This window comes from Hypanus sabinus, chromosome 19 (assembly GCF_030144855.1).
Source record: "Hypanus sabinus isolate sHypSab1 chromosome 19, sHypSab1.hap1, whole genome shotgun sequence".
NCBI classification, from domain to species: Eukaryota; Metazoa; Chordata; class Chondrichthyes; order Myliobatiformes; family Dasyatidae; genus Hypanus; species Hypanus sabinus.
In genome coordinates, this window is record NC_082724.1 from 65,269,997 (window position 1) to 65,288,300 (window position 18,304).

General features: G+C 40.2%; 1 protein-coding gene across 1 annotated transcript in view; it reads left to right on the forward strand.

Moving 5' to 3' along the window:
- Positions 1–18,300, forward strand: part of LOC132377991 (uncharacterized protein C3orf62 homolog) — a 49,465-nt gene extending 31,165 nt beyond the window's left edge. Inside the window, exons 2-4 of the mRNA XM_059944562.1 lie at positions 5,915–6,339; positions 11,466–11,557; positions 16,357–18,300. Coding sequence (XP_059800545.1) covers positions 5,924–6,339; positions 11,466–11,557; positions 16,357–16,610 — 762 coding nt within the window. The 5' untranslated portion in view covers positions 5,915–5,923 and the 3' untranslated portion in view covers positions 16,611–18,300. The remainder of the gene's footprint in view (positions 1–5,914; positions 6,340–11,465; positions 11,558–16,356) is intronic.
- Positions 18,301–18,304: the final 4 nt, after the last annotated feature.

The window sequence follows — 18,304 nt, forward strand, 5'->3', positions numbered from 1 at the left end:
ACCTACTCCCACCGACCTGCACTCGGTCCATAACCCTCCATTCCTTTCCTGTCCGTATACCTATCCAATTTTACTTTAAATGACAATATTGAACCTGCCTCTACCACTTCTACTGGAAGCTCGTTCCGCACAGCTACCACTCTAAGAATAAAGAAGCTCCCCCTCATGTTACCCCTAAACGTTCACCCCCAACTCACAACTCATGTCCTCTTGTTTGAATCTCCCCTACTCTCAATGGAAAAAGCCTATCTACATCAACTCTATCTATCCCCCTCATAATTTTAAATACCTCTATTACTTACTAATCCAATTTACCACCCCATCATCTAGATCATTAATGTATATGACAAACAACATTGGACCCAGTACAGATACCCTGAGGCACACCACTAGTCACTGGCCTCCAACATGACAGACAGTTATCCACCACTACTCTCTGGCATCTCCCATCCAGCCACTGTTGAATCCATTTTACTACTTCAAAATTAATACCTAACAATTGAACCTTCCTAACTAACCTTCTGTGTGGAACCTTGTCAAAGGCCTTACTGAAGTCCATATAGACAACATCCATTGTTTTACCCTCGTCAACTTTCCTAGTAACTTCAAAAAATTTAAGATTTTTCAAACATGATCTTCCACGCACAAATCCATGTTGACTGTACCTAATCAGACCCTGTCTATCCAGATAATTATGTATACCATCTCTAAGAATACTTTCCATTAATTTACCCACCACTGACATCAAACTTACAGGCCGATAGTTGCTAGGTTTACTCTTTGAACCCTTTTTAAACAATGGAACAACATGAGCAATACACCAATCCTCCAGCACCATCCCCATTTCTAATGACATTTGACATATTTCTGTCAGAGCCCCTGCTATTTCTACACTAACTTCCCTCAAGGTCCTAGGGAAAATCCTGTCAGGACCTGGAGACTTATCCACTTTCATATTCTTTAAAAGTGCCAGTACTTCCTCTTCTTTAATCATCATAGTTTCCATAACTACCCTACTTGTTTCCCTTACCTTACACAATTCAATATCCTTCTCCTTAGTGAATACAGAAGAAAAGAAATTGTTCAAAATCTCCCCCATCTCTTTTGGCTCCACACATAGCTGTCCACTCTGATTCTCTAAGGGACCAATTTTATCCCTCACTATCCTTTTGCTATTAACATAACTGTAGAAACCCTTCGGATTTATTTTCACCTTACTTGCCAAATCAATTTCATATCTTCTTTTAGCTTTTCTAATTTCTTAAGATTATTTTTACATTCTTTATATTCCTTGATCAACACAAACCTCCATCACCTGACCTATCTCATTCCCTAACAGGAGATCCAACACTGCCCCTTCTCTAGTTGGTACCTCTATGTATTGCTGCAAAAAACTATCCTGCACACATTTTACAAACTCCAGACCATCCAGCCCTTTTACAGTATGGGCTTCCCAGTCTATGTGTGGAAAATTAAAATCTCCCACAATCACAACCCTGTGCTTATTACAAATATCTGCTATCTCCTTACAAATTTGCTCCTCCAATTCTCGCTCCCCATTAGGTGGTCTATAATGCACCCCTATAAGTGTTACTACACCTTTCCCATTCCTCAATTCCACCCAAATAGCTTCCCCAGATGAGTCCTGTAATCTATCCTGCCAGAGCATGGCTGTAATATTTTCTCTGACAAGCAATGCAACACCTCCCTCTCTTGTCCCTGAGCAATGAAATTATACCTGAAGCAATGAAAACCAGGAATATTTAGTTGCCACTCACACCCCTCTTGCAACCATGTTTCAGTAATAGCTACAACATCATATTTCCAGGTATCAATCCATGCTCTAAGCTCATCCACCTTTCTTACAATGCTCCTAGCATTAAAATAAATGCATTTAAGAAATTCTCTACCTATTACTCTCTGTTTATCTCTAACAGGGTTCCGATGTTTCAGACGTGATAGAGGCAGAGGGATGAAGGGTGGGGGGGGGGTGGCATTTCTAGTCAGGAAAAATGTTACAGCAGTGCTCAGGCAGAACAGATTAGAGGGCTTGTCTACCGAGGCCATATGGGTGGAGCTGAGAAACAGGAAAGGTATGACCACATTAATGGGGTTGTATTATAGACCACCCAATAGTCAGCGAGAATTGGAGGAGCAAATCTACAGAGAGATAGCAGACAATGGCAGGAAACATAAAGTTGTGATAGTAGGGGATTTTAATTGTCCATGTATTGATTGGGACTCCCATACTGTTAAAAGGTCTAGATGGGTTAGAGGTTGTAAAATGTGTTCAGGAAAGTTTTCTAAATCAATATGTAGAGGTACCGACTGGAGAGGATGCAATATTAGACCTCCTATTAGGAAACAAGTTAGGACAGCTGACAGAAGTGTGTGTAGGGGAACACTTTGGTTCCAGTGATCATAACACCATTAGTTTCAACTTGATTATGGATAAAGCTAGATCTGGTCCTCGGGTTGAGGTTCTAAACTGGAAAAAGGCCAAATTTGAAGAAATGAGAAAGGATCTAAAAAGCGTGGATTGGGACAGGTTGTTCTCTGGCAAGGATGTCGTTGGTAAGTGGGAGGTCTTCAAAGGAGAAATTTTGAGAGTTTATATGCTCTTGTCAGGATTAAAGGCAAAGTGAATGAGAATACGGAACCTTGGTTCTCGGGATATTGGAACTCTGATAAAGAAGAAGAGAGAGATGTATGACACATATAGGAACAGAAGCAAATAAGGTATTTGAGGAGTATAAAAAGTGCAAAAAAAAAGCTTAAGAAAGAAATCAGGAGGGCTAAAAGAAGACATGAGGTAGCTTTGGCAGTCAAGGTGAAGGGTAATCCAAAGAACTTCTACAGGTATATTAATAGCAAAAGAATAATAAGGGATAAATTGGTCCTCTTGAAGATCAGAGTGGTGGGCTAAGTATGGAGCCAAAAGAAATGGGGGAGATCTTAAATGGGTTTTTTGCATCTGTATTTACTAAGGAAACTGGCATGGAGTCAATGGAAATAAGGCAAACAAGTAGTGAGGTCATAGAACCTGTACAGATTGAAGAGGAGGAGGTGCTTGCTATCTTGAGGCAAATCAGAGTAGATAAATCCCCAGGACCTGACAGGGTATTCCCTCGGACCTTGAAGGAGACTAGTGTTGAAATTGCAGGGGCCCTGGCAGATATATTTAAAATGTCGGTATCTACGGGTGAGGTGCCAGAGGATTGGAGGATAGCTCATGTTGTTCCGTTGTTTAAAAAATGCTCTAAAGGTAAACCGGGAAATTATAGGCCGGTAAGTTTGACATTGGTAGTAGGTAGATTATTGGAAGGAGTACTAAGAGATAGGATCTACAAGTATTTAGATAGACAGGTTGTGTGGTGAGAGTCAACATGGCTTTGTGTGTGCTAGGTCATGTTTAACAAATCTATTAAAGTTTTTTGAGAAGGTTACAAGGAAAGTGGATGAAGGGAAGACAGTGGAAGTTGTCTACATGGACTTCAGTAAGGCCTTTGACAAGGTCCCACATGGGAGGTTAGTTAGGGAGATTCACTCGCTAGGTATACATGGTGAGGTAGTAAATTGAATGAGACATTGGCTCAATGGGAGAAGTCACAGAGAGTGGTAGTGGAAGATTGCTTCTCTGAGTGGAGGTCTGTGACTAGTGGTGTGCCACAGGGATCAGTGCTGGGTCCATTGTTATTTGTCATCGTTCTCAATGATTTGGATGATAATGTGGAATATTGGATCAGCAAATTTGCTGATGATACAAAGATTGGAGGTGTAGTGGACAGTGAGGAAGGTTTTCAAAGCTTACAGAGGGGTTTGGACCAGCTGGGAAAATGAGCTGAAAAATGGCAGATGGAGTTTAATACAGACAAGTGTGAGGTATTGCACTTTGGAAGGAAAAACCAAAGTAGAACTTACAAGTAAATGGTAGGGCACTGAGGAGTGCAGTAGAACAGAGAGATCTAGGAATACAGATACAAAATTCCCTAAAAGTGGTGTCACAGGTAGATAGTGTAGTAAAGAGAGCTTTTGGTACGTTGACCTTTATAAATCAAAGTATTGAGTATAAGAGTTGGAATGCTATGATGAAGTTGTATAAGGCATTGGTGAGGCTGAATTTGGAGTATTGTGTGCAGTTTTGGTCACCGAATCACAGGAAGGATATTAATAAGGTTGAAAGAGTGCAGAGAAGGTTTACAAGGATGTTGCCGGGACTTGAGAAACTGAGTTACAGAGAAAGGTTGAATGGGTTAGGACTTTATTCCCTGGAGCATAGAAGAATGAGGGGAGATTTGATAGAGGTATATACAATTATGATGGGTACAGATAGAGTGAATGCGAGCAGGTTTTTTCCACTGAGGCTAGGGGAGAAAAAAAACAGAGGACGTGGGTTAAGGGTGAAGGGCGAAAAGTTTAAAGGGAACATTGGGGTGGGCTTCTTCACACAAAGATTGGTGGGAGTGTGGAATGAGCTGCCAGATGAAGTGGTAAATGCGGGCTCTTTACATTTAAGAAAAGCTTGGAGAGCTACATGGATGAGAGGTGTATGGAGGGATATGGTCCAGGTGCAGGTCAATGGGACTAGGCAGAAAAATGGTTCGGCACAGCCAAGAAGGGCCAAAAGGCCTGTTTCTGTGCAGTAATGTTCTATGGTTCTATGGTCCTAATCTGGATGCAGTCTCCATAGTAAATATTTGAGTGCCTGATCCAGGTCTTGAGGTATTGCTATACTGTTGGGCAATTTTCCTGAGAAAATTTCCTGTGGTCATATTTCCCTCATATAAGAGTTTATGAAACTTAGCTTAACAAAATTGATCAATTATAATAATGCTCTTATGGGTTATTAAGGAGTAAGCTATATTTCAAACCAAAGAATAACTTTTTGCTTCATGCATCTCAACTTCAGCACTCACTCCCTCACAATCATTATTTCAGGACTCATGATAATTGAAAGCCTTGCTTTAGCAGGAACTAGGAAGAAGCTGCTATTCTTCTCAATAATCCTCTTTTCATATTACTGCACATGATACTTTGTCCTGTCAAAATGATGGTTCAGAGGGAAAAGGGTATGAATAATGAGCAAGTAAACATCAATCCCTTGGATAAGGGACAAAAGGGAGGATATAGAAGCTTCCATTTGCCAACTCAGAGTAACTACAATATTGCAGATAATAAATAGCATTACAGATTTTGCCATGAAATTTCATGGCCTATTTCTCCAAAATGGTGAACTGTTACGTCAGGACTTTGCCCTCTCATTTCTCACAAACTTTGTACAAAAACTTCCTGTACACTTACAGGTATGGTCACCATGCTGGATTGATACATAACCATATCTACTGTATTCTGATTTATTAAAGAGGAGCAATGAGTTTTTGAAGTATTTCATACATGTTGTTGCCTTTCATAGAGATGGCAGTATTAAATACAAAGTTGGTGATCTGTATTGTGTAGGCAAGTTAATTGTGCACCTATTAATTCTGGAATGTAATGACAAAGGTAACTGTAATATTCTTAATCACTTCTACTTCAGTATGTTTTGTGTCTTTGAAAGAAACAAAGTCTGTAATTTGGGAAAAGGATATGATAGCAGTAAATATGACCTTGCATGGATCATTTCCACTTTTAAGGGATTCTTCTTGGTTTTAGTTATTGTCCACAATGCCCTGGGAAACCAAGGTTCTGAGCAGATCAATGGAAGTTTGAAAATAAGTGCTGATAACAACAGAGAATTTACAATAAGTCTTACCATTGTGAACACTCTGTGCTAAAATGGTAGTTTTTGCTTGAGCCAATTAAAATATTACCAATGAATAGAAATTTTCTATTATAAATTCACTGTAGTTTCATTTCGCGTTTGTGTTTATTTTTATGCTATATGGTAATCAAGATACCTTATTTTTTCATGCAGGTAAATAAAATGTCTGAGAAACTGAGGCAGTGCAGGGAAGACTTAGCAGCAGCTTTGGATCGAGCCTTGGAGGGCAATATTGTTTCTCCTGTGTTCCCTTCAGACTCTGAGTGGCTTGAATCAGCAAGGTTACTGGAACCAGACCATGGTGCATTCATTGACAATTCCTTTGCTAGACTGTGCCCATCTTTCAGTTCTCCCCACTTCACCCAGACATTTCTTCAAATGTTGCCCGAGAGAGGACCATATTACTGTATGCCAAAGGAACTTGCCTTGATGGATTGCAATAATGTTGCATTTAAAGTAAAGTGGTTAGTTTATGGAAATGGGGAAAATTTTATCATGAATGCCAATGTTCCAGTACCATATGGTCCCCTTAAGAGTGGTTGTGAGAACACAGACAATATTACACAAGAATATATCAGGTACTTAATAATTGAGGTATAAATTGTGTAACTTTCTGCCACCGTGTATAGAAACATAGAAAACCTACAGCACAATACAGGCCCTTTGGCCCACAATGCTGTGCTGAACATGTACTTACTTTAGAAATTACCTAGGGTTACCCATAGCCCTCTATTTTTCTAAGCTCCATGTACCTATCCAAGAGTCTCTTAAAAAAAAGAGACTCTTTTATTTTCTTGTATACGTGTTCCCTCTAAATATTACACCTCATTTGCAGAAAGAAGTTTCAAAGTAACCATGAAGGAAAGGGGCAAATAATAACCAAAGTAGATTTAAAAATAGAGACAGTGCTAAAGAGGTCCTTTAAGAGCAACCAATGTGATATGTATGAAAATCAATATATCTTAGAAGATTCCAGTGGGCATCATTGTAGTTAAGTAATGGTTGTCAAGATCAAGTGAAAGAACCAATAAGAATGTTCTGTTTTAAGGTGTATGTGTGTGTACCATCCATAAAGCAGAAGGAGGAAATTTTGGGTGATTATTGGATTGGTGAGGAGATAGAGGTTTGAAAATGGGCTCTTGAATTTAACATGCTGAGGCATGTGTATAACAAGAGATGAGATCTTCAGTCCATAAGTATGAAATTATGGTGTTTTTGTTAAAGCTTTTCAAAATTTGGGGTGGGATGAAGTAGGACAGCTTTGGGACAACGTCGAACAGGATTTCAGCAGGGCAATATGGAGATCAGGTAAAATAACATTACACAGGGCTTCTGTGTTCTCCAAATGTACAGCCTCAGGGTTCTCAATTCCATCATAAATGCATCTTCATTTTGCATGATCATTGGCCAGAAGTACCCAGAATTTGGTGGATATTGCACTTCTTCAAGGAAGCTTTGAGTGCATCCTTAAATATTTTCCTATGTCCACTTGGTAGAATAATAGAAAAGCTTCACAGAAGTGTATAACAAAAAAAAAGGGCCTTTGCATCCAACCTTATCTATGTTGGCCTAGGTTAATCCAATTTGTCTGAAGTAGACCTGTATCTCTCTATCCTTTCCTATTGACTTAATTTCCTGTCATGACAGTGCTCAGAATAGGGTATCTGCTTCGGAATTCTGGTTTTTAATGTGTATGTGAAAACTAAATCCACAACGCTAATCAGTGGTCTGAAAAATACATGTAGATAGTGAAAATGAATAGGGTAAAGGGTTAATGGCCATTCCCATTAACAATAAGTATACCGTACTGGATACTGTTGATGGGGATGACCTACCAGGAATGAGTTGTAGTGGTCCTGCCTCTGGCACAGAGGTTGAACCCTCAACTAGAAAGGGGAGGAGGGAAGAGAAGAGAGCGATAGTTTTAGGGGACTGTATAGTTAGGGGGGCAGATAGGAGATTTTGTGGGGCAGATCGGGAGTCTCGGATGGTATGTTGCCTCCCTGGTGCCAGGGTCCGGGACATCTCAGATCGGGTGCAGGCTATTCTTGAGAGTGAGGGCATGAACCCAGATGTAGTGGTCCATGTAGGGACCAATGATGTAGGTAAGGTGAGTGAGGGGGTCCTGCTTAGAGAGTTCAGGGAGTTAGGAGTGAAGCTGAAAGGCAGGACCTCCAGGGTGACAATCTCGGGATTGCTACCTGTGCCACGTGCGAGTGAGGCGAAGAATAGAATGATTATGCACATTAATACGAGGCTGAGAGCATGGTGCAGGAAGGAAGGGTTCAGGTTTTTGGATAATTGGTCTTTGTTCCAGGGACATTGGGATCTGTTTCGAAAGGATGGTCTACATCTGAACCGGAGGGGTACTAACATTCTTGCAGGAGTATTTGCCAGTGCTGCTCGGTGGGGTTTAAACTAGATGTGCAGGGGGCAGGGATCCAGATCCAGAGGGTTGGTCAGAAGGTGCATGGGGTTAAATGTGTACAAGGTTTGGGTGATCTTGAGAAGGTCATCAAAATTCAGGGTGCAATTTGCCCGATGGAAGTTCAAGGAGCTGGGTTAGGTACAGTAGACAGTGTTTTAAGCAAAGAGAGGAGGAATGGGCTAAGAATTCTATACTTGAATGCGCGTAGTGTCAGAAATAAGACAGATGAGCTTGAAACTCAGATGAAAATGGGGAACTACGATATTGTTGGGATAACGGAGACATGGCTGCAAGGGGATCAGGCCTGGGAATTGAGTGTACCAGGGTATACGTGCTATCGTAGAGACAGAAATATGGGAAGAGGGGGTGGGGTGGCCCTGTTGGTGAGGAATGAGATTCAGTCCTTAGCAAGAGGTGACTTGGGAACAGGGGAAGTAGAGTCTGTGTGGATTGAGCTGAGGAACAGTAAGGGTAAAAAGATCCTAATGGGTGTTGTGGACAGGCCCCCAAACAGTAGCGTGGATATTGGGTACAAGTTGATTAGGGAGTTAACATTGGCATGTGCTAAAGGTAATGCAGTCGTTATGGGAGATTTCAACATGCAGGTGGACTGGGAGAATCAGGTAGGTGCTGGGCCCCAGGATAGGGAGTTTGTGGAGTGTCTAAGGGATGTATTTTTGGAACAGCTTGTGCTTGAGCCAACCAGGAACGAGGCTATTTTGGACTTGGTGATGTGTAATGCACAGGAATTGATAAGTGATCTTGAAGTAAAGGAGCCATTAGGAAGTAGTGATCATAACATGATAAGTTTTTATCTACAATTTGAGAGGGATAAGGGCAGATCAGAGGTGTCAGTGTTGCAATTAAATAAAGGAGACTACGGAGCCATGAGGGAAGAGCTGGCCAAAGTTAAATGGGCGGATGCCCTGGCAGGAAAGACAGTGGATCAGCAGTGGCAGATATTCTTGGGCATAATACAAAAGATGCAAATGCAGTTCATTCCAATGAGAAGGAAGGATGCAAAGAGGGGGAAGGGGCCACAGTGGTTGACAAAGGAAGTCAGAGATTGTATAGCATTAAAGAAAAAGAAGTATGACAGGGCTAAGATGAGTGGGAATACAGATGATTGGGAAAGTTTTAAGGAACAGCAGATCTTAACTAAAAAAGCAATACGGAGAGAAAAAATCAGGTATGAGCTCAGTCTAGCCAGGAATATAAAAGGGGATAGCAAAAGCTTTTTTAGCTATGTGAAGAGAAAGAAGATAGTTAAGAACAATGTTGGCCCCTTGAAGAATGAATTGGGAGAAATTGTTATGGGAAACAGGGAAATGGCAACAGAATTTAATGCATGCTTTAGATCTGTCTTCACCAGGGAGGACACAAGCAATCTCCCAGATGTATGGATGGGCCAGGGTCATAAGATATCAGAGGAATTGAGACAGATTGACATTAGGAAAGAAACTGTGATGAGTAGACTGGTAGGACTGAAGGCTAATAAATCCCCGGGTCCAGATGGTCTGCATCCGAGGGTTCTAAAAGGGGTGGCTCAGGAAATTGCGGATGCATTGGTAATCATTTTCCAATGTTCCTTAGATTCAGGATCAGTTCCTGAAGATTGGAGAGTGGCTAATGTTGTCCCACTTTTCAAGAAGGGAGGGAAGGAGAAAACAGAGAACTATCGCCCTGTTAGCCTAACGTCAGTCGTGGGGAAGATGCTTGAGTCCATTATTAAGGACGAAATAGTGGCACATCTAGATGGCAGAAATAGGATTAGGCCGAGCCAGCATGGATTTACCAAGGGCAAATCATGCTTGACTAATCTGTTGGAGTTTTTTGAGGGTGTAACAAGGATGTTAGACGAGGGTAAGCCAGTAGATGTTGTGTACCTAGATTTTCAGAAGGCATTCGATAAGGTGCCACATAGGAGATTGGTGAGTAAAATCAGAGCTCATGGCATTGGGGGCAGGGTTTCAACATGGATAGAAAACTGGTTGGCAGATAGAAAGCAAAGGGTAGCAGTGAATGGGTGTTTCTCAGACTGGCTGGAGGTGACTACTGTATTGGGACCACAGCTCTTTACGATTTATGTCAATGATTTAGATGAGGGCATTGAAAACTATATCAGCAAGTTTGCTGACGATACTAAACTGGGTGGCAGTGTGACATGCGAAGAGGACGTTAGGAGAATACAGGGAGACTTGGATAGGCTGAGTGAGTGGGCAGATACTTGGCAGATGTCATTCAATGTGAATAAATGTGAAGTTATCCACTTTGGAAGCTGGAACAAGAGGGCAGAGTATTGTCTGAACGGTGTCGAGTTAGGTAAGGGAGAAATGCAAAGAGACCTAGGAGTCCTAGTTCACCAGTCAATGAAGGTGAATGAGCAAGTGCAACAGGCAGTGAAGAGGGCAAATGGAATGTTGGCCTTTATTACAAGGGGAATTGAATACAAGAGCAAGGATATTCTTTTGCATTTGTACAGGGCCCTGGTGAGACCACACCTGGAATATTGTGTACAGTTTTGGTCTCCAGGTTTAAGGAAGGACATTCTGGCAATTGAGGAAGTGCAGCGTAGATTCACTAGGTTGATTCCTGGGATGGCAGGGCTATCTTACGCAGAGAGATTGGAGAGATTGGGCTTGTACACGCTGGAATTGAGGAGATTGAGAGGGGATCTGATTGAAACGTTTAAGATAATTAAAGGATTTGATAGGATTGAGGCAGGAAATATGTTCCAGATGTTGGGAGAGTCCAGTACCAGAGGGCATGGATTGAGAATAAGAGGTCAGTTATTTAAAACAGAGTTGAGGAAGAGCTTCTTCTCCCAGAGAGTTGTGGAGGTGTGGAATGCACTGCCTCGGAAGACGGTGGAGGCCAATTCTCTGGATGCTTTCAAGAAGGAGCTGGATAGATATCTGATGGATAGGGGAATCAAGGGATATGGGGATAAGGCAGGGACTAGGTATTGATAGTGAATGATCAGCCATGATCTCAGAATGGCAGTGCAGACTCGAGGGGCCGAATGCTATACTTCTGCACCTATTGTCTATTGTCTAAAGAACATCAGAGATAGTTGTGACTACATGAGGCAAAACCACTTACCAACAAGTGTTAAGATTAGAGAAATTTATGAGGAATTTAGAAATAGGAAAGATAAAGATTATCAATGCATTGTCATTGGGATTTGAATTAGGGTAAACTGCAGGCACTGTAGAAGTCAGATTTGAAGATGTCAAATAAACAATGTTAATTAATGTATTTTCCATTTCTCAAAAGTCCCTCACAAGAAACCAACAATCATACATGTCCAGAAACACAGGGAAATAATTCATGTGAAGAACTGACAAAGAATCTCCTAGAAGTAATAGGTAATACTGATTATTTCAGAACTACTTAAATGGTATTCTTTGAAATTAGAGTATTTGAATATTAGCATTGAAAAGCTATTCTGTATACCATTTTATTTGATAAGAGGCATACCCAGCCAGAGACTTTTTCTCAGGGCAGAAATGACTGAATACAAGGGGAAATAATTTTAATGTGATTAGAGAAAAATATAGAGCAGATATCAGGCGTAGGCTTTTTACAAAGAAAATGGAACACTCTGCCAGGGGTAGTAATAGAGGCATTTATTATTAATTAACATTAGGGACTTATGTGAATCTTAAGTTTGCACGTGGATGAAAGAAAAATAGAGGGCAATGTGCAAGGGAAGGGTTAGATTGATCTTGGAGTAGGTTACATTGTGACAAACGGTGTTCAATGTTCTATGCTATTGAGAAATTTATGAGGTGTTTCTATGAGAAAGGGGCACAATCCATGGTTAACTTAAGGTGATCATGAGTAATGTTATTTTGGGAAAAGGGCACACTAAGTGTCAAGGGCTAGTTATAGACTAAGACAATTGAGAAGCTTTTAGGATGTAGAAGTAGAAGACTAGAAAACTCACAGGAAGGGATACAATTGTTTTGAAAGAAAATTTGTGTGTGAGATCAAAACAAAGAGTTTCTGTAGATATACAAATACAGAAACGTCAGCATGGATACTTATGGGGACCTTTGGAGAACAAGGTTGATGAATTAATATCAGGAAAGATAGAAATGGCAGATATGTTAAATCAGCTGTTTGCATCAGTCTTCACCACAGAGGACACTGCAAACACCTCTAAGGTAATAGACAAGCTCATTTCAAATGATAGGAGGAAACTAAAAATTTCAATCACAGGTGGAAAAAGTATTTGAGCAATTTACAGGGCAGATGACTGCATCCTAGAGGGTCAAAGGAAGCTGAGATAGTGAACCCATTGTTTGAAATTTATCAAAACTTGCTAAATTCCAGGTGCTTATCGGTAAATTGGAAAACAGGAAGACAGCAGTTGGGTAACCATAGGCCACTTAGTTCAAAATATATTTTGTCAGCAGTATGCTAGATGCAGTAATCAAAGAGGAAATAATTAATCATTTAACAAATTTGAATATAATCAATTTTTTACATAGTTTAATCAAAGGTCAATTATGTTGAAAGGGAGAGTTGAAGGAGAGGAACCTATAGCTGTACAGCACGTGATTGGCTAATTAGATATTTGCATTCATGAGCAGGTATACAGGTGTACCTAATGAAATAGCTTCCGAGTGTATATCCCATTATAGAATCACAATGTCATCATAACATGGTCTTTTACTTATTTTCATATCATTGGCAATCTTGCAAACATTACATTGTGTTCACTTCACTGGGTAAATACCTGCTCGTTAATGCAGATACCTATTCAGCCAATCATGTGGCAGCAACTCAATGCATAATAGCATGCAGACATAGTCGAGAGGTTCAGTTGTTGTTCAGACCAAATATCAGAATGGGGAAGAAATGTGATCTAAGTGACTTTGACCGTGGTATTCCTTAGAGTATAGCCAATTGAGGGTGACCTTATTCAAGCACGTAAGAAGTTAAAATAGCTTGATGGGTCAGATGTTGAGATGTTTTCACTAGGGTGAGAATCATGAACAAGGTGATTTAGTTGTAAAATAAGGGGCCATCAATTTAAAATTGAGGTACATGGAATTTTCTTCTCTGAGAGGGTAATAAAACTTTGGAATGCTCTGCATCTGAGGGCAGTGGTGGGCAGATCATTAGATATATTTAAGGTAGAAATAGGTAAATATATGAAAGACCAAGAAATTGAGTGTTATCCCCATAACTGTGGTCAGCAAAGATGAGCCATGATCGTATTGAATATCTGGTGGCCTATTGTTGCGCTTATAGAAGCAGAAAAACCTACAGCACAATACAGACCCTTCAGCCCACAATGCTGTGCTGAACATGTACTTACTTTAGAAATTACCCAGGGTTACCCATAGTCCTCTATTTTTCTAAGCTCCATGTACCTATCCAAGAATGTCTTAAAAAAAAACACTCTTTTATTGTCTTGTGTTTTGTGTACTTGCATGATCCCCAATCAGGTCTGCAGTAAAATATTCACCAGTCAAACCATTTTCTTCCTGAAATCCTCATCATCCAGCCAGCTTCATTTATCTGTACATCCCACCTCTGTATCTGGCATAAGCAAATGAAAATTCTGGGTTGTAACTGAGGTTTATGCAGGATGTTCTTGTGGTGAACTACATATACCTGTCTGGACATGCCCCTCTGCTGACTGCTCCTGTGGCTCCTCCCACAGACCCCTGTTTAAGGCGGTTAGAGGCACTGCTTCCCCCTCAGTCTCCAGGATGTTGTGTGGTGGTGTCTTGCCGCTAATAAAAGCCTATCGTTCGCCTCCCGTCTCCAAGAGTTATTGATGGTGCATCAGTTCTAGTGCACCCCAGTCAAAATTTCTGTTACTGAGAATAGTTAAGTGAGTAGAAGAGGAACTGATCTCCAAAAGTCATGAAGTTAAAGATGAAACATTCTTTTCAACATTTTAAGCAAGAATTGTCAATTATTTTTGTTTTGTACGATTTTAGAGTGGGAAAAAAAAAGAAAGGAGCACCATGCCAAAGTTTGGGCACCCCAAAAGATTTGAGCTCTCAGATAACTTTTACCAAGGTCTTGGACCTTAATTAGCTTGTTAGGGCTATGGCTTGTTCACAATTATCATTAGGAAAGGCCAGGTTATGCAAATTTCAAAGCTTTATAAGTACCCTGACTCCTCAAACCTTGTCCCAACAATCAGCAGCCATAGGCTCCTCTAAGCAGCTGCCTAGCACTCTGAAAATTAAGATAAATGATGCCCACAAAGCAGGAGAAGGCTATAAGAAGATAGCAAAGCGTTTTCAGGTAGCCATTTCCTCAGCTCATAATGTAATTAAGAAATGGCAGTTAACAGGAATGGTGGAGGTCAAGTTGAGGTCTGGAAAACCAAGAAAAGTTCCTGAGAGAACTGCTTGTAGGATTGCTAGAAAGACAAATCACACTCCCCGTTTGACTGCCAAAGACCTTCAGGAAGATTTAGCAGACTCTGGAGTGGTGGTGTGCAGTGACACCTGCCCCTTCCATGACCTTCATGGAAGAAACATCAGAAGAAAGCCTTTCCTGCATCCTCACCACAAAATTCAGCATCAAAAGTTTGCAAAGGAACATCTAAACAAGCTTGATGCATTTTGGAAACAAGTCCTGCGGACTGATGAAGTTAAAATAGAACTTTTTGGCCGCAATGAAGAAAGGTATGTTTGGAGAAAAAAGGGTGCAGAATTTCATAAAAAGAACACCTCTCCAACTGTTAAGCACAGGGTGGATTGATCATGCTTTTTACTTGTGTTGCAGCCAGTGGCATGGGGAACATTTCACTGATAGAGGGAAGAATGAATTCAATTAAATAGCAGCAAATTCTGAAAACAAACATCACACCGTCTATAAAAAAAAGCTGAAGATGAAAAGAGGATGGTTACTACAACAGGATAATGATCCTAAACACACCTCAAAATCCACAATGGACTACCTCAAGAGGCACAAGCTGGAGGTTTTTCCATGGCTCTCACAGTCCCCCAACCTAAACATCATCGAAAATCTGTGGATAGACCTCAAAAGAGCAGTGCATGCAAGGCGGCCCAAGAATCTCACAGAACTGGAAGCCTTTTGCAAGGAAGAATGGGTGAAAATCCCCTAAACAAGAATTGAAAGACTCTTAGCTGGCTACAGAAAGCATTTACAAGCTGTGATACTTGCCAAAGGGGGTGTTACTAAGGGTGCCCAAACTTTTGCTTTGGGCCTTTTTCCTTTTCTGTTATTTTGAAACTGTAAAAGATGGAAATAAAAAATAATCTTGCTTAAAATGTTAAAGAAATGTGTCATCTTTAACTCTATGCCTTTGGAAATCAGGTCATTTTTTACTCACTTAGCTATTCACAGTAACAGAAATTTTGACCACACTTTTGCATGCCACTGTATCTCTAAATCAAACCCAATTCAGCTCACAGTGATTGATTCCTTACATTACTGATCCCAATGTAAGCAGCATTGTCATCTGTTAAGGAGTAAAAGCCTCTGAAAGTTGTCTAGTTGTTTTAAAAATGTTTGAGGCAAGTTGTTTACATAGAGTAATGAGTTAGACAGACAAACTTATATTGCCATCAGAAACCCAAGTCACCAATCCTTGACATGTCCATGCAATGAAGCTATTAGCAGCGTTATGATCTCAGTATTCCATAGTTAAAGCCTCAGTTTGGAATACTATATTGTGTTGAACCCCATTTCCATTAAAGCACATTGCACATTGCAGACCTTCCCTAGGTTTCTATAATTGCTGTAGTTTTACAGCAAGGAACCTCCCTTTGATCCACTGAGTTCACTGATCATCAAATATCCATTTACCCTAGCCATCTAAACCCATTTAATTTCCCCCACATTCCCTTTAGGTTCTACCACACACCAACACACGAGATGTCAATTCATCTCCCAACCTGTGTATCTTAAGAATGCCGAAGGAGACCAGAGCACCCATGGGAAATTCATGCAGTCACAGATTGAGCCTGGGTTCTTGGAGCAACTCTTCCAGTTACCCTGTTGATCCATTTTGACATTCTGATCCCACCCAAAATAATTTGCATCATAAACTGAACAATAAGAGCTTTATATGGTCACATTATACTTGCAAGTTGTGAAATCATTGTATCATTTTGCAGATATTTAAGCACGGAGCTTTGATAATATTTTGCCATTGTGTTTTATGAAGAGAGCACCAGTATTCGAACGCTTGAGGCATTGGCAGGAAAACTGGAACCTTTGAGTGAATTCTGTCCGCCCTCTTCTCAATCTGCTGGATCTGTGTCTGCAGAAGACACTCTAACCCTTTTCTTTGCAGATCCACCCTGTAGCCCAATAAGGAAAGAACCCCACTTAGGGAAATATAAACTCTCAGATGATGACAACTTGATTAATATTGTCCTGGATATGGAGGAGGATTACAACATATTGAAAAAAATATAGGTAGATTGGTCTATAGTAAAGTGGAAGAACACAATGCTGAGCACATCTTGGAATTGCAGTTGATTGATCTGGGTTGAGACAACACACCTGTCTTCCAAATGGATATCTTTACCTGCATTTTAAGCAAGAGTATCTAAAGATCATGCAAGATCTAAAGAAATTCATGAAGCAGTTGCCTCTATTTAAGTTTAGACAACTAGAACTGCATCACATTTTGATGAGGATGTATAAAAGGATCTCCATGCAATTCTGAATGTAGTATACAATCAAAGAGCTAACCAACCTGAAGTTCATCTGGTGTTCCTTCATTACAACCGTGCTTAGATTTTTGGTGGGTTGCTTAGGTTACTCGATTACTGTCCAATAAATGTTTTGCCCCACAGTTTATATGCAGAATGTTACTGTCAAGTTAAACCCTCACTGACAATTAACAAAGGTTCTTGTCACAACTTTCCCAGTAGAATTTAATATATTTGATTAATATAAGATAAATTTTTAACAAGTCTGGTATAACAGTACACCTTCATGTACTTAAGATAGCAATGGTTAAATAATATGTGCATTAAAGGTCATGAAATTCCTGGCAAAGAGAAAAACAAATGTTAATTAGTTGTTTATGCTGAATTAATTACTCTGTGTAATAAACAGTGTTGTTTGAATATGTGAAAAGTTTTTTTTTCCTTAACCATTTGCAAAGTTAATATTCTCATCCTAAGAACATACATTCAGCTGAAGACTGTACCATAGTACATATGATGTATAAAATGCATTGTAGTTAATTGCTGAAGTTATTCCAACAGCAGCTTCCAAAATTATGATCTCTACACCCAAGGACAAGGTGAACACAGATGTGGAAGTGACAACTCCTGCATCTTTCCTTTACATAGAAAAGATAAGGCCCATATCCCATATGTAATGCCCTGATTCATGTTTTTACTGTTATGCTGTATGCCTTTCATTTTGGCAGTTCTGTAAGAGCAGTCTGTTCTGTTTTCATGCTTGTTTGGGTTACTGTTGAAGATGAGAAAGAGGGGAAATGTATCCCATCCAATTAGGATGGTCAGATTAAGGGGAGGTTTCTCTGGTGAGGGACACTAAGGTTGGGCTTGGAAATTTTGTTTGAGAGGGGATGAAGAGAGAAGATGCTGGGGAGAACTAGTCATAGCATACCATCCAGCGGGAGAGACGTTTGTTCGAGATGAATCTTGAGTGATGTTCGGAAGCTGGTGTGTGCTTTCACGTTGACCAAGAGTCCAGTACATGAGTGAAAGAGAAGTTCAAGATTGTGCACATTTGTCTGTTTAATTAGAATGGGCATTTTCTTTTTGTTATTCTTTACAATCCCTTTAAGATTCATAAATATAATTCCTTTAATTGTTTGCAGTGTATTGCCTGTTATTTCATGGCATTAATTTTTAACAGGGTAGCAAATGACACAGCATCCACACAAACCAGGGTTTGGGATGGGATTGAGCACACCTCAATCTCACGAGTTTGGTGGGACTGGAGGTTGTCTTCCCTAGACTTAGGCAGCCAAAGAAATGAAGGTGTTTCACATATATGTACAGTACTGTGCAAAAGTCTTAGGCATAAATATTTAGTACTTAAGATATTTGCACAGTACTTTATTAATTTTATGTGTTGCACTTTACTGCCACTGCAAAAAAAATTTCATGACATGTGAGTGATGGTAA